This window comes from Eptatretus burgeri, chromosome 15 (assembly GCF_056783735.1).
Source record: "Eptatretus burgeri isolate ZD-2024b chromosome 15, Ebu_testis_v1, whole genome shotgun sequence".
NCBI lineage: Eukaryota > Metazoa > Chordata > Myxini > Myxiniformes > Myxinidae > Eptatretus > Eptatretus burgeri.
The window spans coordinates 35223067-35251062 of record NC_140975.1 but is presented as its reverse complement, the minus strand read 5'-3'; the positions used below and the strand labels follow the sequence as shown (position 1 = coordinate 35251062).

Below are 27996 nucleotides of genomic sequence, written 5' to 3'. Positions count from 1 at the left end.
TGTCATAACGAAGCCACCAATGACTTCAAAAAGAACACATTTCCCCGTGGGGAGGACTTCACATGTGCCAACTTTTTTTTCCAGGAAGCTGTTTGAGAGGTTCAAAATGGCTTTATTATCATTAAAATATTCTACACAAATCGTCACACCTGTGGGGAAAATTGTGCAAATCATTTGAGTGGTTGCAGAGAAAAAGAGAGAAAATTAGCAACCAAACTGTACAACCCCAAAAAACAATGCCTCCAGCAACTTCATTAGCAGAGGTACATAAAAAGAAAAAAAAAGTCTGTCTCTTAAAAACAAACATTCAATAAATCAAATTTATTTTCTCAAAACAATTTCAAAATGAATAACAATTGAAAAAAAAATCTAGAATACAAAGGTCTTGCATTTCTCAATGTAACATTTTCAATACACAGGTATATGTATATTTTAGAAAAATAAAATTTGCCTCAGTCTCTAAAAGCATTAAATGAACCAAATTTGTCTCAAAGCAATTTCAAAAATAAGAACAAAAAAAAAAGATAAATAAACATCTGCAGTTTATGAAGGTTTAAAATTTCTCAGAGTTTTGAGAATGTAACTTCCTTTGAAGTTTTCTTTTGCATTACTGCTCCAGCAGACTTTACAACGTCATCAGTTTGCAGCATTGACATGTTCCAGGCAGCCTGAAAAACAACACAGTGATAAAAACATGTGGAAACTCTCCACGTAGTTTGTGTTGACTTTACAAACAAACAGGTTCACAAGGCACAAATAACAAACATTTTGTCCTTCAAATTGCCCACTCCCACTTCCAGCCAGAGAGATGCACAGGTTCGCTATTACGTACACACAGGTTCATGCAAAGGTTACCTTTGGAGCAGTCAAGCTTGAGTTAGCTTGTTGACCTGCACATAAACAATCTCATTGCTGCTTTTCAGACAGGGTGTTGCATCACAAAGTGTGCCATCCCTCAGAAAGGTGTTAAACTGGGTGTCTAATTTGTAGTTGGTTAACCAACAGTGCATTTTATGAAGAGGAAGCGAGTTATCCCTGGATTCTTAAACAAATTCCAGATGCCTGTCACCTTCAGTCAATCATCAGGCCTCTTAGTGGGGTAGATAACAGCAATTTTTGAGAGGAATTGTGCAAATGATGATACAAGCATCAAATTTGGCACATTTGTTCTGCAGGGGATTCTAATCAAATCTACCTGATTGGCCATGTGAAAATCCAAATTTTGAAAAAATAAAAATAAAAAAAATCAAGATCACGAATCAATGTTGGATGCTGGCTGAGATTGGTGAATGTTTCAGAAAAATCAAAGACGTTTCAAGTCTGCCATGCAGTTTTTTCCCTTTACCGCGGAAGGCAGACATGACGTCACATCCAGTGAACGCATGGAAGTATGGGATCCCTCGAGCTTTCTCAGGCCCTATTGCAGAAACTACCTCATGGACTGGAATCCATCGCGCCTTGGCTCCTTGGCCAAAGGCAATCCACATGTTCAAGACGGAGTTCCCGTAAGGATGGCAGTGCAGATATTGCTATGACCAGTACGTCCGTGTCATTTGCTTAAATGATAATTGACTTGCTACCATCCGTCGTTGCATCCCTGGCGTGTACAAATATTCGAGTGTCAGCTTCTTCATGCCAACATGGAGACACAGCATCCATTGACTTCCTTGTGTTGCTAATGGCATCTTCTCCTTTTGTGACAATGACTGTGCTTGTCGTCTGTGCTTCACACATCTTTTCCGCAAGGAAGTGAAACAGCTCAGTCTTGTTCCTGTCATATCGAAGAAAGCTTCTCCAGTTACTTGGGGTCTTACTGGTTCCTGTCACTCTTCTTCCGATTCCTTGCCACCTTTTCGACCTTGCCTCAGACTTCAGACTTGACTTCTTGTACACAAACACTACGTCCACCCTCTCGTACCTGGCACCATAGGATTCCACCATTGGGATGAAGTCTTCTTTAGCATAGTCATCAAATATCTTTGAAGTGCGTGGAGGTAGAGCATTGATAAGTGCTGAGCCATCAATGATGACTGAATCTCCCCCTTGGTTCTCTGTCTGGGATGTTTACTTGCGCTTCAAGAATTTCAGCCAGCTGCGACTTCAAATTTTTTTGAAGTTTTTTTTTTTTTCTTCAAATTTTTCAAAATTTGGATTTTCAAATGGCCAATTGGGCAGATTTGATCAGAAAGCCCTCAGGTCAGGTATGGGAGCATGTGCCAGAACAGCACGTCGCTGCGTCCACTTTCCGCCGGTACTCCAGGGGCCTCCGTCTGGCCATCCCCCAGGCAGATGCCAGGCCCATCCCCATCTTCTTGAGATGATGGTCAACCTGCTGCAACCACGAGGCACGTGGTCGGCCCACTGGCCTCCTCCACTCATTAGACTCCTCGCTGAGAGAATCTGGTAAGCAGGATCAGCATCAGGAAAACGAGCCACATGTCCATACAGCTGCAACTGACGCTCATGGACTATGCAGGTAACAAATCTCAGAGTCTCTCTCAGCAACCGCTCGTTGGACACAAAATCCGACCAGCGATAGCCAAGGATTCTCCGAAGAGACCTGGTACCAAAGGAATTAAGTCTCCATCTCAGATCCTTGGTCAGAGTCCAAGTCTCGCATCCATAGAGCAAGACTGGAAGTACCAAGGACCTGAAGACTCAGACTTTCGGCCTCCCGCACAGGTACCGGCAGCGCCACACCCCATGATCCAGTGAATCCATGACTCCCCAGGCCCGACCCAGACGTCTATTGACCTCTGACTCACAGCCAGCAGAGACATGAATATCACTGCCAAGGTAAGTGAATCTCTCCACGACCTCAACATCCACACCACAGACAGGAGAGCAGAATCCAAGATGTCACCGAAAGCCTGGATCTTAGTTTTGACCCAAGAAACCCTTAATCCCAGCGGTTCCGACTCCTCATTCAGCACCTCGAGGGCCCCCAAAAGGATATCTAAAGTCTCCGCAAAGATGACTGCATCATCTGCAAAATCAAGGTCCGAGATCTTGACATTCCCAAATGATGCACCGCAGCTTGATCTCTCCGACATCCTCCCTAAAATCCAGTCCATACAAGTGCTGAAAAGTGTGGGGGCCAGTACACACCCCTGACGAACTCCAGTAACAACTGGAAATAAGTCAGAGATGGTACCACCACACTTCACAGCACTCTCAGTACCAGAGTAGAGTTCGGACATCAGATCGATAAATTTTGGTGGCACCCCACGAAGACCAAGAATCCTCCAGAGGACATCCCGATTCACTGAATCGAACGCATTACAGAGATCAACATAGGCTGCAAGCAGCCCCTGCCGAAACTCTCGTCTGCGTTCGGTGAGGACACGAAGAGCAAGGATACGGTCAATCATTGACCTCTTTGGCGTAAAGCCTGACTGCTCTGGATGCTGGTGCTCAAGCAGTTGATGGCGAACCCCATCAAGAATTATCCGAGCAAAGACCTTGCCCGGCACTGAGAGCAGCGTCACCCCTCGGTAGTTGTTGCAGTCTTGTCGATCACCCTTCCCTTTCCAGAGATGAACAACAAGGCTCCTCTTCCAATCAGTTGGGATGATGCCTGTGTTCCAGGCAGAACACAAAACTGCATGCAACGACACGAGTGCAGCACTTCCACCAGCCTTGAGAATTTCAGCATGGATGCCACAGATCCCTGGAGCTTTAACCCGTTTCAACCGGTTCACCGCAGCCCGTGTTTCCACAAGCGAAGGTGGACCACAGTTGATTCGAGGGTCAGCAACAGAGATTGTAACACCCTTGACGTCCAACTCAACAGCTGGGGGATCAGCCTGGTACAACCGCTCAAAGTAACCGGCCCAGCGGGCCTTCACTTCAGACTCCTCTGTCAAGAGCCTACCACTCTCTGCTCTAACTGCAGTGCTCCGAGGGATGGGCTTGGATGAACGCAATGCGCGAATTCCCCTGCAAGCAGGACGAGAATCACCTGTCCACAGGTGATGCTCTACCCCCTCACAGATTCCTTGCACATAGGCCTCCTTGTCCACCCTCAGTGCACGTACAGTTTTATGCCTCAGCTCCCTGAACAGCTCAGCTCTGCCATTCAGCCTGGTCCTGCGACTCTGGTCAATGGTATCCAGTGTCCCTAGAGACAAAATTCTTCTTTGCCCTGCGGTGAGTTCCAAGACATCCACCGGCAACATCAAGGACGGTGGTTAGAGTGTACGAGGTGCAGTGGGACGCAAGAAGCACGCGCGCCAGCATCAACTCCGCTTTATTGCGCGACCAGAAGTACACTCCTGCCACCCCTAGCGGGCGAGGAATGATCTACGAAAACCCAATCACGTGACACAGCACACTCCTCCCCTCGTAAAATGACCCGTCACACGACGAACGGACAACCACAACATGACCACCTGAAACCCATCAACACTCATAATCCTCCAAGTACCGCGGCCGCACCCTGACCCGCCTCGGACGGGCAGCGCCGCCAGACAGCCCAGGCTCAGACGCCTCCCGGCTCGGTCGAGGTGACACCCTCGCCGGACTCGCACTTTCCACAACACCAGCCACCCCCGACCGCACAGCCTGCCCGACGTCCCCGGGTAGGACGGCATCAGGCGAAGACCCCCTTGGCGTCGGCCCAACCAGCCCCGGTGATACAACGTCAGGTGCCGGCGATACTACGGGTGGGGGTCCCGCATCGTTCGGCCTGGGGAGGTGTGGGGGGGGGCGACGTTGAACAGCGATCATGCATTTGGTCCACGTGCCGCTTCCACACATCCCCACCATCAGTCCGCACCATGCAATTCGCCGGCCCCAGCACCACAGAGACCACCGCCGGCACCCATTTGGAACCGTGGAAGTAATCGCGCACCATTACCCGCTGCCCCACCTCGAAGCTGCGCAGCCGCGTCGGACGCGACATTGCCCCACTCCCCGACCCTCCAGGTCGCAGCAAATCCAGCCTGGACCGCAATGCCCGTCCATAGAGACGAATGGCAGGCGAATCGCCCGTGACAGGATGAACTGCGTTCCTGTAATGGAGCAAAAAGACATCGACCACCGTCTGCACAGGTGCAACACCCCCTCTGCGCAAAGCCCGCTTCAACATCTTGACAAACGACTCAGCTTGGCCATTCGTCTCAGGATGATACGGTGCGGACCTTAGATGTCGAATACCATTCTGGCGCATAAACTCATCAAATACACCCGCGAGGAACTGCGGACCATTATCAGAGACCAGGATCTCTGGCAACCCTTTATTAGCAAAGATCATCCGCAGTTTCTCTACTGTAATGTTTGCTGATGTATGCTGCATTACTACAACCTCCGGCCATTTAGAGAATGCATCGATCACAATCAAAAACATTTTGCCATTAACCAGTCCCGCAAAATCTACATGGACCCTCTGCCAAGCTCGGTTTGGCACAGGCCAGAGACCCGAAGCTCGACGCGGGTTATCAGCATCTGTCTGGCACGCGGCGCAACGCTTAACCAACTGCTCAATGTCTTTGTCCAACCCCGGCCACCACAACAGGCTACGAGCAAGACTCTTGGTCTTCACGATGCCAAGGTGACTGACATGCAGTTCTTCCAAACACCGCTGCCTGAACCTCGGTGGAATCACCGTCCTCATTCCCCACATTACGCACCGTTGGACCAATGACAGCTCCGATGCGCGTGACGTGAAAGGTTGAAATGCCGGTGGTCGAAGGCAGATCGCTCCAATTCCCCGTAGAAAATCGCCTGGACGACACGGGCAAGCACTGGATCACGAGCCGATTCCACCGTGACCTGCCTGGCCGTGACCGGCCCGCTTTGGACCTGGCCCAGCGCGAACACATCGACCCGGTCGGCCAACTCAGACGCAACTGGACCCTCCGCACACGGCAAGCGTGAGAGCCCGTCGCAGTTAGCATGCTCGCGGTGCTTCGGAACTGAATATCATAATCGTAAGCACCCAGAAACAGACACCACCGCTGTATTCGCGCGGCTGCTACCACCGGCACCCCGCGTTTGGGTCTCAGGATGAAATGAAGCGGTTTGTGATCCGTCTGCAAAGTGAAATGCCGCCCCAGCAGGTATTGATGAAACCTCCGCACACCCCAGACGAGGCTGAGAGCCTCACGCTCAATCTGGGCATATCCGCGCTCTGTTGTGGACAGAGTCCGGGATGCAAAACAAACAGGCCGCTCGGAACCATCGTTCATCCTGTGGGAGAGCACTGCCCCGATGCCATATGCAGAGCTGTCGCATGCCAATAGGAGCGGATGCGCAGGTTCGTAGTGCACGAGGACCGTATCCTCTGTGAGCAGCCGCTTGACGCGGTCGAACGATGCCTGGTGTGCAGGCCCCCAAGCCCAGCGCTCGTCCTTCCTGAGCAACCGCGTCAACGGCGCAAGTTGTGAGCTGAGCCCGCGCACGAACCTTTGGTAATACTGGGCCATACCAATGAACGAGCACAGCTGCGTCTTGTCGCGAGGCGGTGGCATGTGCTGAATCGCCTCCACCTTCCGAGGACCTTTCAACAGCCCCTCCGGCGTGATGATGTGCCCGAGGTATTCCAAGCGCTGCTTGAAGAACACGCACTTGTCCTTGTTCAAGCGTAGGCCGCACGCTTCTAGCTTTGTCAGCACTTGGGCAATGTTCGCAAGATGCTCGTCCGCAGTTTTCCCCGCAATGAGCACATCGTCCAGGTAGGTCTGAGCGGGCAGGCCAATGCAAACCTGATCCATGGCTTTCTGCCACAAAGCTGGGGCCGAAGCAATCTCAAAACAGAGTCGGGTATATCGATAGAGTCCTTGACACGTGTTGATTGTCAAAAGCTCGCTACTCCCGGGATCCATCGGCAGGTGAAAATATGCATCACGCAGGTCTAGCTTTGTGAAGTATCGACTCCCCGCCAATCGCGCATATATTTCATCGATTGACGGCAACGGATATTGCTCCACGCTGAGCCCTGGGTTAACCGTGGATTTGAAGTCCCCGCACAATCGGACGTCTCCATTCCGTTTCAGCACCGTGACAACCGGGGTGGCCCAATCCGAGCACGACACCCGTTCGATCACTCCACAGGCCTCCAGCCTATCCAGTTCACCCTTGACCTTGTCCCGCAGGGCATACGGCACCGGACGCGGTTTACAAAACCGAAGAACCACCCCCTCCTTCAAGAAGAGCTTTGCCTCCATGCCCTTGAGTTTCCCAAGGTCGTCGCTAAACAACCCTTGATGTCTTTGAAGAATCTCCTCCAACTGATCCTCCCACTGGCTCGGCATGGGTTGCACAAGGTGAACTGCGGCCCAGTCTAGCCTGATGCGGGCCATCCAATCTCGGCCGAGGAGAGACGGTCCCCTCCCCCGCACGACGTACACCCGAAGCGTGGAGACCTGGCCTTGATACCGCACAGACACGTCTGCCATCCCGACTGGTGTTATCTTCTCGCGGGTGTACGTGAACAGCGTGAGGTTTGACCTGATAAGCTTCAAGCCGTTGAGTCTACGCGCGGTCTGTTCGCCAATGAGCGACACCGCTGCTCCCGTATCGACCTGGAACGTGATCGGCGTTTTGTTCACTTCGACTTCCACCGTCATCGGGCGCGCCGTCGCCGGGCCAATCAAAAACAGGTCCATCAACGGCCGCTGGTTCCGCCCCGAGTCGCCTCGCACATCGCCGTCCATGACCTTAACGGTGGCCAGCGCCCCACGGCACACATGCGCCAAATGACCCACCTTGTGACAATTCAAACACGTTGCCTTTACACGGGCATGCACGGCGCAGGTGTCGACCTCCACATCCCAAGCATGTCCGCAGGGTCACCCCGCCGCACGCGCGGCGACGTCCGACCCGCATTGAAGGTCGTGCGCGTGTCCCGGGGTGCCCGCGACCCCGCACGGCCGGTGATGGCTCGAACATCCCTGCGAGTCTGCTCGACCGCTGTAGCCGTGCTGATCGCCGAGTCGAATGTAATGGCTTCACCCTTCAGCCGTAAAACCGCTGAAACCATCTTCGCATCTCGTAAACCAGCAATAAAACGATCTCTGAGCCGAGCTGGCCGCTCCCCCGCCGTAAACTTGCAGGCCACGGAAGAATGCTTAATCCACGCCACAAAATCAGTGACGCGTTCCTCTGCTCCTTTTGAGAGGCGATCGAACTGGAATCGAGCGAGCTGTAATGACTTCTCCGGCGCCATGTGTGCTTTCATCTTTTGCACAATGTCCCGAAACGACAGCTCGTCATCCCGGGGCCTGTTCGGTGCCACTAAATCACCCAGTAGCCGATAATGCTCCGGCGAAAGCGAAGCGAGCAAGATCGACTTCTGTTTGCTCTCGTCGACCACATCGTTCGCGCGGAAATAGCATCCCAATTGCTCCGAAAACAATTCGAAGTCGTCTCCGTCGAAAACGGGCACAAGTCCGTTTTCAACCATCCTCGTCAGCCAACTAGAGTGTACGAGGTGCAGTGGGACGCAAGAAGCACGCGCGCCAGCATCAACTCCGCTTTATCGCGCGACCAGAAGTACACTCCTGCCACCCCTAGCAGGCAAGGCATGATATACGAAAACCCAATCACGTGACACAGCACAGTGGTCTTGAAGGCACTCCACAACTCTATAGGACCCCCCAAGTGTCCACTCAGCCTGTTCGCAAACTCCTCAGCTACCCTCTCATCCTTGAGCTTGCCAACATCCAGCCGAGGCTGGGATGGTACCATTCTCCAGGATTTAAGGTGCAGCTTTAGAGTTGCTACAACAAGCCTGTGGTCAGTATTGAGGAACTGAGCACTCCGGTAGACCCTGCAGTTCTGGATCATCCTCCAACGACCGTCAATGAGGACATGGTCAATCTCCTTTGCCGCACCGCCAGCGTTGGAATACCAAGTCCAGCGATGAGCTTGTGGGTGCTGAAACCATGAACCAGCCACCCTAAGTCCATGACTTCTTGCAAAGTCAAGGAACTTAGTGCTATTCTGGTTCATAGTTCCTGACCCATGGGGACCAACACACACCTCAACCATTCCCATCAGTTCCAGTCGATGCATTGAAATCCCCCAAGACTAGAAGTGCATCTCGTCTGGGGCACTGATCAACCACAGACTCGAGTGTGGCGTAGAATGTGTCCTTCACGGTGAGATCACTCGCCTCAGTCGGAGCATAAACAGAGACCAGGGAAATGACACCTAAGGAGTGACGAATCCTTAATCTCATAATACGCTGGTTGACCGGTGTTACCTCAATTATCATTGGGGTCAGCTTATTGGACACAGCCACAGCAACTCCTTGGGTATGGTAACCATCAGAGTGACCAGACCAATAGTAGGTGTAACCACCCGCCATCATCTCGCCGCAATCCGGTCTCCGAACCTCAGAGAGCTGCAATCCCGATGTCCAAACGCTTGAGCTCAGATGATAACAGAGACAGGTGGTCATCCTCTCTTCGGGATAGGACATTCCAGGCACCCACCCGAAGGGAACGCCTCAGGTTAACTCAAGGAGACCGCCATCTGGTGGACGACACCTCAGCACCACTCCGACACTCTCCGGCAATATGACCCAGGGATGTTACCCTGTGGTTTCCCTCCTTTCATCAAAGATTGGGGGTCCCGAAGGCTTTGCCCCAATCCCGTCATCGGGTGAGCTGCCCTGCGAAGGGAAGCTGCACAGGAGGTACTCCCACGGAGTGGGTTTTCAAATTTTTTTGCGTTATGAAGGGTTTTATGGTGGCCGGAGTGCAAATCCTGCCACCAACCTCCTAATAAAAAAGTAACCCAACTGCAGGAGGACGTCCGCAGACACAGTTGGGCACTAGATATGGATGGCCGTTGGCTCACAAGGAGCTCCTCCGCCCTTTGACAGGTTTTGTTTTTAATCCTCCTGGGTGTCCATATCTAAGCACCCTCCTCACCAGAAAACCTGGTGGGGGAGACGGTTTAGTCGCCGACAACCCGACCATGGAACAGGTTTACATGGTACACGTAGCAGGTAACAGATCTAACCTGACCTGACACTGCCCGTGTTTTCACGGCAGGAAAGCCCTGCAGAACAGAAAAGCCAAATTTGATGCTTCTATCATAATTTGCACGATTTTTCTACTCTCTACTACAGTAACTACACTCTGCTCAGCTGGTTTGTGAAAGACTTGGGCCAGAAACTTTCCCTGGCCAACCTCACAAGGTGTGAATAATTAAAATATTGTAAATATTGGTGCTCTTCACTGTTACTACTGAAATATACATTTTATTATTGTATGAATTAATTTGGAGTTCAATGCTTTGAATTTGTCGAGTTTAGTTTTATATTTCATGTAGTACTAGTTAAATGTTTGAATCAGCCGAGCCCGAGGATAATGTTTTGTTGAGATGAATCACAAAATACTCCTATTTTGATTTGTAATCTTTTTTTTTTTAATGTTGAAGGCTTCAGTCATGGACGACACAGTCCTCATTGAGACCAAGCCTTAAATAAAAGAACTGCATCAATAGAAAAGTGAGAGTGAGAGAGAATAGAATATGTATAAATAAATATAAAATCACATAAGTAATCTAAAAATATATGTCAATGTCACCCATCATCCAACTCAAAGCCCCTCAAGCAATGAATCATGGATCAAGGTCCCCATCTGCCTTTTGGGGTTGACAACATCATAAGTATATGATGCAACAAAAACAGCTTTTCTGAAAGGTTGGTGCAACAAAAATGTAATTATGAGTGCTTATGAAAAATTGTTCCAAGACAAATATATTGTCACATGGAGAGCCCCCGCCCAATACTGCAAGCAATGCTGAATGTGAATCGCACGTGCCAATGTCATCTAACTTGAGGCTGAAAATGACACAGACCACCCTGAGTGGTGATAGATTCTCTACATTTATCAGGATTACAATTCTCCAAATTTAGACCTCAAGGGTTTACCAATAGAACCAGAATGGTTTTAATGTAGGAAGAACAGCAGGCAGACACACAGGCACTGGGAAATAAAACACTTTTATAGGAACAAGACAAACAAATGTGGAAATCCCGCATGAAGACAAATAATTATTTGTAATCCTCTCTTATATTATATGATTATAATCACAACGCTATCAATTAAAAAAAAAAAAAATATATATATATATATATATATATATATATATATATATATATATATATATATATATATATATATACATATATACATATACATATAAATACATAACAAAATTTCAACTGGATCTGTCCACAACTTTTTGAGATATCCTGTACACAGACAAACAGACAGAAAGGGGTGAAAACATAACCTCATTCACCTTCGATGGTGGAGGTAACGAGATGCCACCAGGATTTAGAGGAGGGATACAGGTTTGAGAGTTCAGACTTGAGATTCAAAAGTTTTTTTTTGTCTGGCTCTCCTGAGGGTACACACTTGTTCCGATCTTTATGGAAGGAACTGAGATTGCCTTCAGTTGGATTAGCCTTCCATGAAGTGAAGGCTAGTCGTTTCAGAACAACTGTCTCACCACAAGCTTCTGTGTACCATGGGCAGGAGGAATGGTAGGACAACTGAAGACGAGATGGGTAAATCTTTGCATGAGAGAGTGCAAGTTTCTTTGAAAGAATTTCCAGGATGAATTGATGTCAGAGGAAGTCGAGATGAGAGACCAGTCTGGAAGTTTGATTGCTGCTTGGAGACCCTGCCAGTCGGCCTGATTGAAATGCCAGACTCGACGGCGCTGAGGTAGTTCTCCAACAACAGCCAGAGATGTCTACTTTGACAATTATGTGGTACCAATTGGAGCGGAGAAAGAACAGCAGATGTTTTCAGGAAATTGGTCAAAATCAGATCCAGAAGAGATAGAATACCATTGGTTGAGATCCGGGCCAGGAAGTTGACAGATTGTGTCAGTCCCAATGAGTCACAGAATTCTTTTGCTGAAATGTCATGGCAGCTGAGAGAGGTACCCACACCCAGCCAATTGAAGTCACCACATACGAGGAAGAGAGAGTTGTGAAGAGAGGATAAAAGTTGGTTCATGTTTTCGGAGAGCGGGATGTAAATGGAATCATCACTGTTTGGTGGACGGGACAACACAAATAAACATGAGGTGGGAGTGGAAGGGAAGCTGGAGCCAGAGGTATTCCTGGTGGTGTGGGGGAGAGAGGGCAGTGCAAGGTGAGTGAAGAATAGTCTTTGATGAAGAGAGCAACTCCACCACCAGGATGAGGCCAAGTCTGTCATACTGGAGGAGGGAGTAACCAGGAAGAGATACTGGGGAGTCAGAGATGTCTTGAAGGAGGAAAGTTCAGCAGATAAAGTCTGGTTTGTCAGTGGCAACCTGTAGGAAAGATCTGTCAGGTTTAAGCAAAGGCCCCATATGTTTGAGGTCCACACTGTTAAGGAAGAGGGAGAGGAGGAGGTTTTGAGTGCAGGGGAGGGTAGGATGAGGGAGGGGAGGGGAAGGTTAGGAGAGTTGTTGAAAGAGTGTGGGGATTGCAGAAGAGCTATGGGAGAGGGCCGGATGAGGAGAAAAGGCTCTGTGGTGATGGGTTGAGGTACAGTGGCGAGTAATTAGAGAGGGGGCAGAGGGCAGTTGAAGATTGGAGGAGGTGGAGTGATGAGATGGGAGAGAGAGGGTGGGGGAAGGAGGCAGCTTTGTGGATGTGAGGGGGTAACTTTGGGAAGGGGGAGTGAGGGGAAGATTAAAGAGAAAAGGGTGAGGGGAGAGTATTTGAGAAAGTTGAGAGGCCAGCTTGGAGGGGGAAAGAGAGGGAAGGTTGCTTTGAGAAGGAGGGGAGACAATGAGAGCAGGCACAGCCAAGGTGCAGGAGGGTGATGGGAGAGGTGATGAATGAGATTTGGTAGAGGTATGGTGAAGAAGGGAGCAGACAGGGGGAGGTATAAGATTTGAGGGGTTGTGAAGAGGGGGAGGTGTGTTGAGAGGAAGGAAGGAGCATGTTTGAGTTGAGGAGTGTACTGATTGAGAAAGTGAGACATCTGTTTGGTTAGAATGGAGCCCACAGCTGTTAGAACACCACACACTTTGGGACAACAGAGGAGGAGCTGATACTGAAGCAGAAGAGAGTGAAGAGGTGCCAAGATGGGAGGGGTAAGGAGAGGGGATAGGAAGAGGTCAATTTAAGGAGGTGGGGTGAATTGTCACTGAAGTTGGAAAAAAACAGGACGATTGATGGAACACAAATATGCATTGCAAATTGGGATTTAAATTTTTTTAAAGTCAGGTGCGATTAAAGACATTATGTGAGAGATGCAATAAAGCAGAAAAAAAAGAGAATTACGTCGCATCAAAATCATAAATATTTTCAGACCAACAATATAAACAAAAATTAATGTACCATATACTCCAAGGAATCTTGAATTGTATGGTCTCTGGAGTACAGAAGGTTGCGTTTTGTTCCTTGAACAGCAACAGGGCTTTTGCTTGCAATTTCTGATGCAAGTTCAAATGCCCCATCCATCATGCTGTCCTTGTCTTGGAAAATTTGACTTGTGGAAAGAAAGGGAATTGGAGTAAGTGCAATGAAGATCCACTTAAAAAAAAAAAAAATCTGAATTTAATTTCCACATTTAACTGATATTTGGAAACGAGAACGGCACTCAGTGCGCATACCTCCGCCAGGCTGGACAGCATCCCACTGATAGGCTGGTTATGCATCTGGACCTAAACCAAAATCTAACCACCTGGTTCTTGTCAAAATCCGTCCATACCTTTTTGAAATATCATTCTACATACAGTGCCTTCAGAAAGTATTCACACTCGACTTTCACATATTGTTGCGTTACAGCCTAAATTTAAAATGGATAAATTAAAATTGTCACTGATCTACACACAATAAATACCCCATAATGTCAAAGTGGAAATTTTTTCTTCAGAAATTTTTTACAAGTTAATTAAAAATGAAAACCTGAAATGTCTTGAGTTGATAAAGCATTCAACCGCTTCGCTATGGCACTCCAAATTGAGCTCATGTGCATCCAAATTTCATTTGAACATCCTTGAGATGTCTCCACAACTTCATTGGAGTTCACCTCTGGCCAATTCAATTGATTGGACATGATTTAGAAAGAAAAAACACCTTTCTATACAAGGTCGCACAGTTGACAGTGCTTGTCAGAGCAGAAACTCGACTATGAAGTCCAAGGAAATGTCTGTAGAACTCTGAGATCGAGTTGTGAGGAGGCATAGATCTTGCAAAGGGTATAAAACAATTTCTAAAGTGCATAAACTTCCCAAAAGCACACTGAGCTCCATCATTAGGCAATGGAAACAACATGGAACCACCCAGACTCTTCCTAGATCTAGCCGTCTGACCAAACTGAGCAAGGAGGACCTTGGTCAGGGAGGTGACCAAGAACCCAATGATCACTCTGGCAGAACTACAGAGTTCCTTGGCTGAAATGGGAGAACCTGCCAGAAGGACAACAATCTCTGCAGCACTTCACAAATATAGGCTTTATGGGAGAGTGGCTGGATGGAAACCACTCCTGAGAAAAAGGCACATCAGCATGCCTGGAGTTTGCAAAAATGCACGTGAAAGACTCAGAGCATGAGGCAAAAGATTTTGTGGTCTGCTGATGAAAAATGAACTCTTTGGCCTGAATGCAAAGCACTACGTCTGGCAGAAACCGAGCACAGCTCATCACCATCAAACACCATCCCTACCCTGAAGCATGGTGGTGGCATTATGCTATATGGGTGCTTTTCAGCAGCAGGGACTGGAAGACTTGTAAGGATAGAGGGAACAATGAATGGAGCCAAATACAGGCAAATCCTTGAGGAGAACCTGCTTCAGAGTGCAAAAGACCTGAGATTTCGGTGAAGACGCATTCCAACAGAATAATGACTCAAGTGTACAGCCAAAGCAAGACTGGAGTGGCTTCAGAACAAGAACGTGATAGTCCTTTAGTGGCCCAGCCAAAGCCCAGACTTCAATCCCATTGAGAATCTGCTGAAAGACTTGAAGATTGCTGTTCACCGACCGATGCTCCCCATCCAACTTGACAGAACTTGAGCAAATCTGCAAGGAAGAATGGGAGAAACTCCTGCAAACTGATGGACGTACTGAAGAATAAATTTAAATATACTGCATTTCAAAATCAGGCTGCAACGCAACAAAATGTGAAAAATTCAAGGGGTGTGAATACTTTCTGAAGGCACTGTATCATTTTTGGACCCATCGCTCAATGGTGAAGAATCACTTGAAAATTCTAGGTTCCAGATCCAGATCTGGATCTTCACCAGAATCTAATCAATTCTTCCTTGTCACACATCAAACATGTCCAAATTTTGTCTGAATCTGTCCATATTTTTTGGAGATATTTTGCTCACAGACAGACAAACACACAAAAAGACAGGGGTGAAAACACAATGTCCGTCCACCTTCATTGGCAGAGGTAACTAGAAGAGCGTTTTGGAATGGAAAGATATTTCCATTTTCTTTGCCAGTTGCGAGCAAAATCTTCATTCTAACAATATTTTGCATAGTATTTACTACACTTCTTTACTGGTGTGGTTGGAACAAACTGTAACAACTCATTAGAACAAACCATAAGGACCCAGAGTAACAAAAAACATCAATGTGAAAGTCAGCACATTCAATATGACATGAAGTTATGTTGTTGTCACAGTGGATCATTGGTTTCCCCCAAACTGTACATTTATATTTACAAGCTAACCCTTCATGTGCAGCATTATGTACCATAATGTGTTCTGCAAATACAAACCTGATTAAACCACAGCAATGGGCCTCATCTGACATCATTTTCCTGCCTGTGTAGGCAAGCTCACATACCAAACTGGAGGAAACATTAACAAAGTCAGTGTGACCTTTAAACCCAAAGGGGCAAATTTTTCAATTTCTCATCCAGATTTGCATCAGCAACACAAGCATACCTTCTGTTACCAATGACCTTTGGTAATCTTTGTAAGGTTCCCACGTCAGCAGCGAGGCCTATGTCCACCTCCTGGGCACAACATTTGTAGATAAAGTCCATTGTCATTTTGCAAAATGAATGAAAATAACCACATGAAATATTAGATTGGCATTATAAGTAGGATAAGCAAGTTTTTTTTATTTACTTATTTACTTTGTCTATTTCTTGCTGAGGTGGATAATCTGCAGGTCGCATTTCAAATTCACACAATGTCATCACCTGGTAGTTATGTGTAGTTATATTGTTGTGGGCCGGGGACGGTGGCGAGGAACGGCTGCCAGGTGGAGCAGTAGAGCCGTCTCCCACCGAACACCCGGAATTAAAAGGTTGTCACCCCGGATAACTCCGGAGTCGACGGGCCACTTAAAGGACCGTGATCACCAATTCTCTGACGGCGTGGGGTGGTGGGGTAGGGTCATTAGCCAAATTTCAATATACCTAAGTACCCACGTAGTCAAATTACCGGGAAATCACACCCTCTGTCCGAACCGAGTCGCAGGTACCGACTCTGATCCGGCGTAACCGAGCGGAGTTACCAGAGCCGCGCCGGTCCCAATGACAACTTACGGCACCAATGGCTTACTGGTTCTCAAGCATGAACCGTGCTGGGTCAATAATAGAAAGCACAACAATGAGCTGGTACATTGAACAATTGGGGGTTTATTTATTGGGGGCAGGGGAGTACAAAAAAGAGCAGAGTTAAACCAACCATCAGAAATGCAATTTGCAATGTACAAGGCACTTAAACAATTGCTACTTATAGACTGGGCCCACAGACACACACGCACACACCCAAAAGAAATGGTGGCCACGGCCCTTATTTGACCCTTCAGCTCGGGAGGGAAGGCGAGCTGAGGGTAAGAATTCGGTCGGACACCTTTCCTCCTCGTGCGGTCTGATCGAGACGAGATGAGCTGGTTCGGGGGGGGGGGGCACTCAAACCCACACCTTCATCGCCGCACCAAGCACCAGGGACCACACTCTCCAACCAGCCACGCACCAACGAACCAAGACCAAGGAGAAGACCAGAGACGACGATGACCCAGGACCAGACGAACCAGCCAGCATCAAGACCCGCGACCCCCAAGACGAGCAACGCTCCGCAACCTGGCATTCCTTGATTCCTTTCTTGTCTGGGGTGAGAAAAATCGCCATCTGAGGCGATCTCCACCCTCATTGGCCGGGGTGTCGTGGGAAAGTCGCTCTGTCGCAATTTCCACCCTCATTGGCCGAGGTGTCTTGGGAAAGTCGTCCTCTGTGCGTGATTGGATAAGGGGCACGCCCCTGCCTTCCTGGGCGGAGTCTCGATCTGAAGCGATGGAAATCTCCGCCCACGTACGTGGCTGGACACGCATGTGTAATGACGCGATGTGCGAAGTGAAGGAGTGATGGTTTCGGTTGGCTGGAGGCTCAATTTGTATGGCAAAAACCCTGACTAAAAAAGTAACTCGCAGCGCACACATGCAATTCCCATTCGACACAAGAAGGGGACCTTAACTATAAACACACACTCATCGAGATAACTAAACTCGGGGACTGCTGTCCGTTTGTGTGTAAATGGCTTCCAAATCCGTAACAATATTATGTGCCGAGTTTGTGTGGACAGCTATCCGAGTATTGGGGTCACTTTCAACTCTGCAGCATTGTTGCGGTGAATTATTCACTTCTGGTGTTGTCACTGCTCACCTGTTGCCCAACAGTTATTTTCATTGCGACCAAGGTGGCTATGGTGTGCAAGTTTATCTCGGTGCTTGATGCTGAATAATTTCCAGTGAAAACATTTCTGGATAGTGCATATTCAAGAGTCACCTGTGTGATAAAAATCATTTGAACACGAGCGTTTTATTCAGCTCATGGAAGTTAAGCTTGTTTTTTGCCTGTGCGTGATTTTAAGCATCACCTTTTGTGCTCCAACTCCAGGTTTATTAAATATTAATTGCAACGTGCTTTGGTGGGGATGTACTACGTGGAAACCAGGGCAAGCTATTCCCTCCCCTGAGCTGAACTTCAACAATGCATATCGTGTTATGGTGGCTTGCAGGAAAGCAGAGAGGTATGCACCCTTGCCTCTGAGCTGTCTGGCCTGGATTCAAACCTGGACATTAGCGAATAAACTGTCACCCTGGTGTTTCACAGGCAGGGTGTTAAATCACAAATTGCACTGTACATCAGAAGGTGGTTAAACTGGGTGCCCCGTTTGCAAACATCAGTTGGTGGATGCTAAAGATCCCACCTAATCTTTTGGGAAGAGGAAGAGAGTTATCGCCCCTGAACAAATTACAAATTCCTTCCCGAATGTGAAGGAGCACTGCATTGGCAACACAGCCGTGCCTCCGTAATGATGGAACCAGTGGGCCAAATTCAGAATTGATTCCCAATCCGAGATGCATTCAGCAACCAACTACATTTTCATTCCGACCAATTAAGGTTCCTGCCGTGTTTAATCTCACACAATTTCCCCCCCCCCCCTCTGGAAACTCCCTACCTCTACATTTTGCCTTAAAAGTGAAGAAGAGAGGTAAGCAAATGGCTGCATAAAAAAAACAACATAAAAACAGACTTGATGGAATAGGCTGCACGATCTGTTTTGTGTTCCTACCTGCTGAGTTATACAAGTCAATGCCACTGTGTGGTATGCTGTACTCTTGGATTCAGGCTGGGATGTAGTGCAGGTGAGATTAGCAGCATGGATGTAGTGTAGGGGAGCTTGGCAGCAGGGATGTGATGCAGGTGAGATTGGCAGCAGGGATGTAGTGCAGGCGAGATTGGCAGCAGGGATGTCGTGTAGGGGAGCTTGGCAGCAGGGATGTAATGCAAGAGATATTGGCAGCAGGGATGTCGTGTCGGGGAGCTTGGCAGCATTGCTTTTTCCCCGCTTTACACTTTCGTGTATTTTTTCCCTGCTTCCTTGCATTGCAGCTCATTCTAACTTTTTCCATGTCTCGTTACGAATGTTCTTTACTGCAGCCATAATATCCTCCCCCTCCACTCCCAATTTCTTAGTCCCTGTTGGACTTATGAATAAGGGTCTCGCCTGTGCATGCGTCCGTCCGCAGCCACATCTCGGACATGCATGATCCAATTTTGTTCAAATTTGGCAAAAGCACTGTGCATGATGGCATACACGTGCGCCTCATTTTATTTTGCGATCCGATTAAAGATGGTCGACTGGCAGCCATTTTAGTTGTAAATAATATGGACTATCCCGTTAACTCCATTCAGCAAAATTACTGAAACCACAGGGGGCTATGACATTTTAGTCTTTCTCCTTATTTATTTTTATTACTTTATATGTATGCTTTCACATTCAACAGGCCTCGATTACTGTAATTTTGTGGAGCTTTGTTTTTAGCCTAAAGAAATGCATTTAAAGTAAATGTACCTTCACTTGAAACCACGCGTCATGTGTGCACAGTCGAATGTCACATGCAGTGATCATATCAATCCCTGAAACACAAAAAGTCAAGAATCAAAGCATGCATTGTATTCATGGTGTCAATTCATATAAAAATACAGGTAGTGGACAAAAGAAAAGAAAAGAAAAAAGAAATATGATGCAACTTAGTTTTATCTTGGACCACTGCATGCATGGACATGATGTGGCAAGGAGTCAACAAGGGTCTGAAACTGTTCTGCAGGAACGTGGCACCATTCTTCCACAAGGAAGTCCTCCAATTCACATCGTTTGATGGAGGCGGAAAGCATTGATGCACCTCTCCAGAGTCCTACAAATGCTCCACAAGATGGAGGTCTGGCAATTGGGATGGCTATTGAAGATGCGTAACTTCGTCTCGTGCTCCTCAAACCATCCGGAGACAAAACTTGCCCTGTGGACTGGAGCATTGTTCTCCTGAAAGTCACCCCTCCCAGTAAGGAAGAAATGCTGCATCATGGGATGCAGATGATCACCCAGGACAATAATGTAGTGTGCTACATCAACCCTGCCTTCTAATGGAATGAGTGGACCAAGGAAAGGCCAGGAAAATGCACCCACACAATTATGGAACCACCAGAACCTTTTACTGTTGGAACTCAGCACTCAGGGTTGTCAAACTCCCTGAACTGTCACCACACATGCACTCGTCAAGAACATGCTGAAGGACAAATCAGACAATATCACATTCCTCCACTGCTCGGCAGTCCATTGCCTATGCTTCTTGCACCAATGGACTCGCAAATGGGTGTTTCCAGGTGTTATGAACGGTTGGTGCATAGCAACCCAGCTGTGGTATCCTGCACCGTGAAGTTCTCTTTTGACCGTTTTCAATGTTCGTGTCTGACCAGATGCTCATGGTCCATGATGAACTCTACACAAAGTTTGCCCAACATTGCTCTCCTGTTTCGTCTCACTGTGGACCAACGCCTGTGCATCACGCTGGCCGAGTATGCACTTCGACATGCTGTTGCCCTTTGATGATGACTTCTTTCCTTCTTTTTCCCAGGCTGACATCACCTTCAAGATAGTTCCTCATGATAAGTTAGCAATTTCTGCAGCCTTTGTCACTGAAGTGCCTGCCAAACACACACCATGAATTACACCACATTGGAAGTCAGAGGTCTCCTCTTGCAGCCAGGCTGACTCTTAATACCGGACTCGTGCCACCAACTGCTTAAACATACACAACGAGAGGACTGCTGGGAAGATTGTACGCGTGGAAGTTCCATATTTTGCATACATGTTGTATGGCCCGTGTACCCTAGTATTTCCAATTTTTTGTCCAGTATCTGTATATTTCATCACAATCTGAGAATGCAATGAAGAAACAACAAATTAACAATGATATGAGAAAAATGAGGTGCCAGGTATGGCGAGACTTGCTGAAGACACACGTACCTCCCCCAATGCAAGCTCCGTGTACTGCTGCGATGACAGGTTTGAGGCACTATGAAAATAAACAAACGGTTCAGCAAGCACAATGCACACTGCATGAACAAACCTCAATGTCAACGAGAAGTCATCGTACCTTCTCTAAAACGCTAAAACTATCCTGGCACTGCTTGATAAACTGACGGAGATGCCAAGATTTCCTCGCTGTATCTTCACCCTCGATGTTCAAAAGGTCTCCTGCCATATCCTGAAGGTCAAGTCCTGATATGAAGATGAAGGGGAGCTAAATGAGTGATACATTAATTTGAAGCTTGAAATAAAACAAACAAACAAAAATAAATAAATGATTAGTCGGTAATAAAACAGCAAGAGGAAAATAAAAAAAAATACTCCCGAGAGGGAGTGCCAGTCATCTCTGCCAGAGGTCGAAAGTAACTCTGTGCCAGACTGGAATAGGGGCAGTTCATAAAGTACGTATGCTCTACTTCTGGGTTTCAAAACCACCCACCCCCCTCTGTATGCAGGCGAGTGACCACCCACCCCCCTCATACATCGCTAATCGCTTGCAGAGCCAGCAGTTCCTTATGAACCGATGTTTGCAAGTCATGACGATGCAGTCCCTAGCGGTGTAATTTACCTTTTTCTTTTCATATCACAGCACGTCATTTATGAAAATAAAAGTACAAATTGACATTCAAGACAATGTTAATGTCATAAATGAAAGTAAGTGTGCATATAAACTTGTGTTCCATTGTTTAAGTTAAATCTGACAAAAGCTTCAAATGTAATATTTGTCTCGGAGAGTTCCGGTTCTTAATTTAATACTTTTATTTTTGTATGTACTTTATGAACGGCACATACGGGGAATCAGAGCGAAGTTTGAAGGGCTATAAAATCGGAACGAGAGCAAATTTCAAAAAAATGGCTCGTGTTGTTCTAGATAATAGTCCGTAGTATCTCAATCACCAATAACATTTGATCTCTTGATAAATGAAGGAGGAGATACGATTTGAAATCGACGATTTTCGCAACTTTGACAGCCTCGTGACGTTGACCTCGAAAGTTATATCGTTGTGCATGTCTCATCGACCTCTATCCATTCCACTATTGGTTATTTGTCTCCACTCGGTTTGATTGTGGACGGACGGACGGGCAGACTGTTATTATTAGGTCATCTCTACTGAGATGATAGAGATGACCTAATAAATATGCATCAGAAGGAGGGGAAAAATGGAAAAGAGAGGAGAATTGCAGGTCAGTGAAATTCCTGTGTGCTTCCTCTACTTCTGTAATAGATGGATGAATGTATTTATCTTGGTCAGAGAGGCTTATGGAAATGATGAACATCATGTTATTGCACCAAGGGGCATATAGGTTGTTAGTGAAATGGCAATAACGAGTGACTGATGTGCAAAGAGTGACGACGTCAATAATAAAATGAAAAAGTTCAGAAGTTGACACAAGAGGGTACGGCATAAGGTAAAGGCAAGTTAACACCTTAAATGGCTGGAGAGAAAAGCAAGGTGGTGCCAATCTAGGATTGATCACTTTTGGTATTTTGCAAACAAATGTTATTTATATGAAAACCCAAGTTAAAAATTTCAAAACGCTTTCTCATCGGGGGAAATCTATTTAATAGGTATGTAAACATGGTGGAATTTAGTCACCCCCACGCACACTTCCCTCCTCTACTTTATCTTTAATCAACCACCCCCATTTTTCAATTAAATTAATCAACCACAATCCTCCAAACAGAAAGTAGGTAATAAAAAAATGGCCCTGACTAACAAATGACAATCATGGAAACAAAGCCTTTACATACCTGCTGTGAATAGTTTGCCAGCACCAGATAGGACTACAGCACGGCAGTCTTGATCATCAGCAATCTTGTTGAAGCACGTTACCATTTCCCTGCAGCACATGAAAAATTGTTCGTAAACCTCCAATCCCAAAACCCGACTCACTTTACCTGCAATAAATTGCTTCACCTCATCACAATGAATGGAATGACGTTAAAACTCAACACGCACACACGTAAACCACCAGAGCCTTTTACAAACAAACAAACAGTCACCACAAAAGTACACCTTTCATAATCATGTTCATGTGTTTCGATGCTTGGTAAGAATTTTTATTTCTTTGTTCCTCCACAAGTGGCATACGAAAGAATGACTGAATATCAATTTCCAAACCACGTACATTTTTGTCGCTTCGAGTAAATGGCAGTCGTCACGATGAAATGGTTGATAAAAGTCCTTTATCTTATTAATTATTAAAACAAATCAATAACAGAGTGCACAGTTTCAATGTCGATGTCAAGGGACAACATATCCAGTTGTCCGAGTGTTTCTTGATGTGAGGGTTGACGGAGTTCTGGTACCAGGTTCATCGCTCTCCTCCGTTGTACCCTGCCTGGCCCATCAGCATCTGCTTTCTCACGAATGGTGTTGTAATGGTTTATCTTAACCTGGGAGGTCAGCGGTTAAAAACACGGTGGCCAATCATAACAAAGCTTTCAAAATTTATCATGCTGTTTCCTTGCTTGACACTCAGAATCACGGCTAAATAACCACAGGTTGGCAGCCATTGCATGGACGTGATCAGTTAATGGGTCCAACGGCCTCATCCTGGCTTGAAGTTCCTTATGAGGAACTAATTAGCACAAGCCAAACCCACACTCCACGAGAAGTTTCTAAACTGAGGGTTCGTTAGGACGTCAATATATCCAGTGTTGACAATGCGATTTATCGAATTTCTTTATATACAATGTTTGTTACATTTTTTGTGTGATATGCATCTTCTGAGGTAGTCAGCATGTGCAGAAGAGGGTTTTACGTTGCAGACACTGTTTTCTAGGAGTGACATTACGCCTCTCAGCGGTGACGGTCTGTCGACGACAGACGTAAGCGAATGACCGATGATGTCATGACGGAATTATGCCTCAGCGGTGACGTCACACGTCGCCATGCAAACGAACGTAAAAATTAGAAAATCGCCAAAAATTTCCAAACCTGTCCGTCTAACGCAATCTCACATAGCCCATGCTGTACATTAGACCACAGAGCACCGCATGCCGAAAGTGGCGACAATCCGTCCAGCAGTTTCGGAGGAGATACGTGCACAAATATGGCTTAGCGTTTTAATATAACTAGTGCGGGCCCGTATGTGTGTGGCCGTACGTGCAAAAAAATAAAATAAAAATGAAGAATTGTGATGTCAATCGTGACATCATAGCACTGTGTCCTGTCAAGTGGTTTGGTAAATAAATGGGCATAACTTGGGAACCACTTGTCCGATTAATATCAAACCTTGAAAAGGCACATCCACAGGGCCCCAGCAATATACCTGGCAAGTTTAAATTAGATCGGACCAGTGGTTGTCGAGAAACAGCGGACACACACACACACACACACACACACACACACACACACACACACACACACACACACACACACACACACACACACACACACACACACACACACACACACACAGCTGGTATTATAGATAGAAAATTATACTTTTTAAGCGAGTCACGTGAGAATGTTGGACTGTAACTGGTTAATTTGAAATTAGCACAAAACACCCTCCACTCAACGTACTCATCAACCATAATACAGGAACTTTTCCCTCCATTTCAAGTACTAGTGCATGCCCGTACATGCAAAAAAAAAAAAAAAAATGTGTATATATATATATATATATATATATATATATATATATATATATATATATATACATATACATATATACACACACACTTTAAAACTGCTTGCCAGAAATAACCACACAGGCCGTTCCTTCGCTCTCGCATGCCCATATGTGCGTGGCCGTACATGCAAAAAAAAAAAAAAAAAAAAAAAAAAAAAAAAAACTTTCCAACAACCACACAGGCCATTCCTTCGCTCTCATAAACGATGACTGGATTGGGGCATTGTGTTTATCTATAAATGCGGATAAGCAATCAAGAAATTATTAGAATACAGTAAGTCATCACTATCCAAAAGTAGTGCGTGCCCGTACGGAATGTTCACATCATACAACGAATTATCACTTGCATTGAAGTAACAACTGCTGTGATACTTACACACAGAGTTAATTAAAATCAAGTTTACCTCCCTGTCTTTGCTTGCCATGACATTCGCTGCCATTTACCATTGGCACTCCTACCCCACGGTAACTAAGGCACCGATCGATCCCCATCGTAACCAGCACGGCACGCGACGTCATCGTCGGCCGGCCGTGCACTGGCCTACGCAGCCACGCCCACACAGCCACGTGTCCTGTGATTGGTAACTAAATAGCGCATCGGCCACACCTACACAGCACGTGTCCTGTCATTGGTTGGTAAATAAATGGCCATAACTTGGGAATCACTTGTCCGATTAATATCAAATCTTGAAAAGGCACATCCTCAGGTCCCCAGCAATATAGCTGGCAAGTTTCAATTAGATCGGACCAGTGGTTGGCGGGAAACAGCGGTCAGACACACAGAAACACAGACACACAGAGATTGCTGGAATTATAGATAGATGAAATGAGGTCAATGAGATGACAAATGAAGGGGTTGAATGCAGACTGCAGAGCAATGAGTAAGGAAACCCATCGTTGTGAATAGTTTTTACCACCAAATTGAGATGTATTTCGTTGGCAAGCATGTTGAGTGGAGCTGAATTCCTTAACACTTCCAAAGGCCAGAGCGTTTTGACAATTGGAAACAAAAAAAAAGTTGTGAAGTTTTTTTGATAAATTATTTTCGGAACAATTATTCTTCAATAAATAAATAATAATAAAAATTGTCTCCATGTACATTGTACACACCTTTATCTCATTAGCACCTCTTCATAAACAACATCGCTGAGGAAACGGCGCTTCTTCTTTGTTTTCTCGTCCAGGGCTAGAATACGGAGGCTTTTAATGGCCAATTAACAAATTCGCGCCAACGTATTTTGCCTTTTGAGGAGAGGAGAGGAGAGGACCCGTAATGGCGAACGCGGCTGAGTTTCTCTTCCCCATCGACCACGGCTACGCAGCAACGCTTCCTGTCATTGGTTGATAAAAAAAAAATGGCCGCAGCAACGGTTCCTGTCATTGGTTGGTAAATAAATGGCCATAACTTGGGAAGCACTTGTCCAATTAATATCAAACCTTGAAAAGGCACATTCTCAGGTCCCCAGCAATATATCTGGCAAGTTTCAATTAGATCGGACCAGCGGTTGTCGAGAAACAGCGGTCACACACACACACACACACACACACACACACACACACACACACACACACACACACACACACACACACACACACACACACACACACACACACACACACACACACACACACACACACACACACACACACACACACACACACACACACACACAGCTGGAATTATAGATAGATGCTTTCAGGTTAAGATCCATTACGTATGCACGTTCAAAAATATATATATATTTTTTAAAACACAACACAACATTTAAATCAACCACCTAGATTCATGTTAAAAATAAAAACAGTTAAAATAATTAACATTTTAACCAGTGAATCCCACTCCACCACGACCGCCGGTCTCACCGCCAAAAAGCCTTGTTCATGGCGTTCAATTTGTCCGGCCGGTTCATCTCGACGTGCAGGACGTGCGGCCTCGGTTGCGTGACCAGCAACGTGTCGAGGCCGTTCCAACCGGACACGGTACGCATCGCGGTCCGTACAGAGGCAGATATCGGAGTGTACGCCGCACGAAGACCCACACCTGCACACGAGTCACGAACGGCACACTCAGCGCACGAAAGCTCCGATAACAGGGAATTCGCCTCTTTCACACACTCTCACTCACACTCACCTGTGCGAACGCCGCGCCGGATGACAAAACCTGCCATGCCCTGGGACACCTCGACCCTCTGACCTTATGAACGAGCGTGTGACGCCGGACTGGCGCACACACCGACCAGCTGTTTGGGAATTTCAAACCAATCAACACTCGGTACGTTTTACACGTCTCTCTGAGGTTTACGAAGCGAATTACACAACGATGATCATCCTGCGATTCCTTGTGTAAAAAAGGCTACAAGAACAGAGCGGTAATCCGCACACCATCCCTACTTATACACCTCTTAAAATATACTGTGGCGTATGACTAATTTATATATATCTTAATTTGTAGAAAAAGTCGACACTGAGGGAAGAGAAAAAACAGACGACAGAACAATAGAGCAAAATGTGTGGATATATCACATACACTAACATCAGGGTAGAGGAACACAACAGGCATACTTGAAGGATGAATGGATGAATTGAAATGAAGAAGAAGAGGATGAAATGGAAGAGGGAGAGGAAGAAGAAAAGGAGCAGGAAAAAAGGAGAGGAAGAAGAAGAAGAAGCGGAAGAAGAGGAAAAAAAAGAAGAAGAAGAAGAAGAAGAGGATGAAGAAGAGGAATTAAAAGAAGAAGAAGAAGAAGAAGAGGAAGAATAGGAGGAGGAATTAGAAGAAGAGGAAGAAGAGGAAGAGGAATTAGAAGAAGAGGAATAACAACAAGAAGAGGAATAGGGAGAGGAAGAAGAAGAAGAGGAAGAGAAAGAAAAACAAGAAGAAGAGGAGGAAGGAGAACAAGAAGAAGAGGAATAGGGAGAGGAAGAAGAGGAATAGAAGAAGAAGAAGAAGAGAACAAGGGAGAGGAAAGGAAGAAGAATAAGAGGAAGAAGAAGATGAGGATGAGTCAGCGAGCAAGTTGGACGCAAGCACAACCAGATCAACATAAGGATCTGGAAAATGGGGGATGAAACAGAAATCAGGAAGGAGGATTGAGGGAAAGAAGCACAATAACCTGGAAACAAATTGGTAGGGTGGGGAGGGTTAATGAGGATAGAAAAGTTCATGAGCATGGTTGTGAAACAGATTGAGGTCGTTGGTTCCCACCAGCGAGAGAAACGAGGAGTGTGTGTGTGTGTGTGTGTGTGTGTGTGTGTGTGTGTGTGTGTGTGTGTGTGTGTGTGCGTGTGTGTGTGTGTGTGTGTGTGTGTGTGTGTGTGTGTGATTGGAGGGGAGCGGTGAGCCTGTATTTTTGGGAGTTTCACTAGAAGTGAATTGCTGGGAGAACACGTGTGTTCTGCAAAAACCTCGGAGGAGGGCGCTCAGACCATTGAAAGGACAGAAGGGGACGAGAGCTGAATTGAGTTAGTAGTAGAAAACCAGAGTGGCTGATTTTAAAGTAAATTGTTGATGCCGAAAACATCCGTACATTGTAACTCCTGAATGTGACTCACACG

At 46.5% G+C, this 27996-nt stretch overlaps 2 protein-coding genes across 2 annotated transcripts in view; one reads left to right on the top strand and one right to left on the bottom strand.

The window, feature by feature from the left end:
• Nucleotides 1-27996, top strand: part of DRC8 (dynein regulatory complex subunit 8) — a 65311-nt gene that overhangs the window by 34704 nt on the left and 2611 nt on the right. The window lies entirely within an intron of this gene.
• Nucleotides 92-26730, bottom strand: ECH1 (enoyl-CoA hydratase 1). The gene is made up of 10 exons (XM_085857507.1): nucleotides 26573-26730; nucleotides 26305-26482; nucleotides 22553-22641; nucleotides 20867-20991; nucleotides 20737-20785; nucleotides 19285-19349; nucleotides 15862-15932; nucleotides 15693-15764; nucleotides 13304-13454; nucleotides 92-668 (listed from the first exon to the last, which is right to left on the bottom strand). The coding sequence occupies exons 1-10, from the start codon at nucleotides 26607-26609 to the stop codon at nucleotides 564-566; spliced, it is 942 nt and encodes a 313-aa protein (XP_085713633.1). The 5' UTR covers nucleotides 26610-26730; the 3' UTR covers nucleotides 92-563.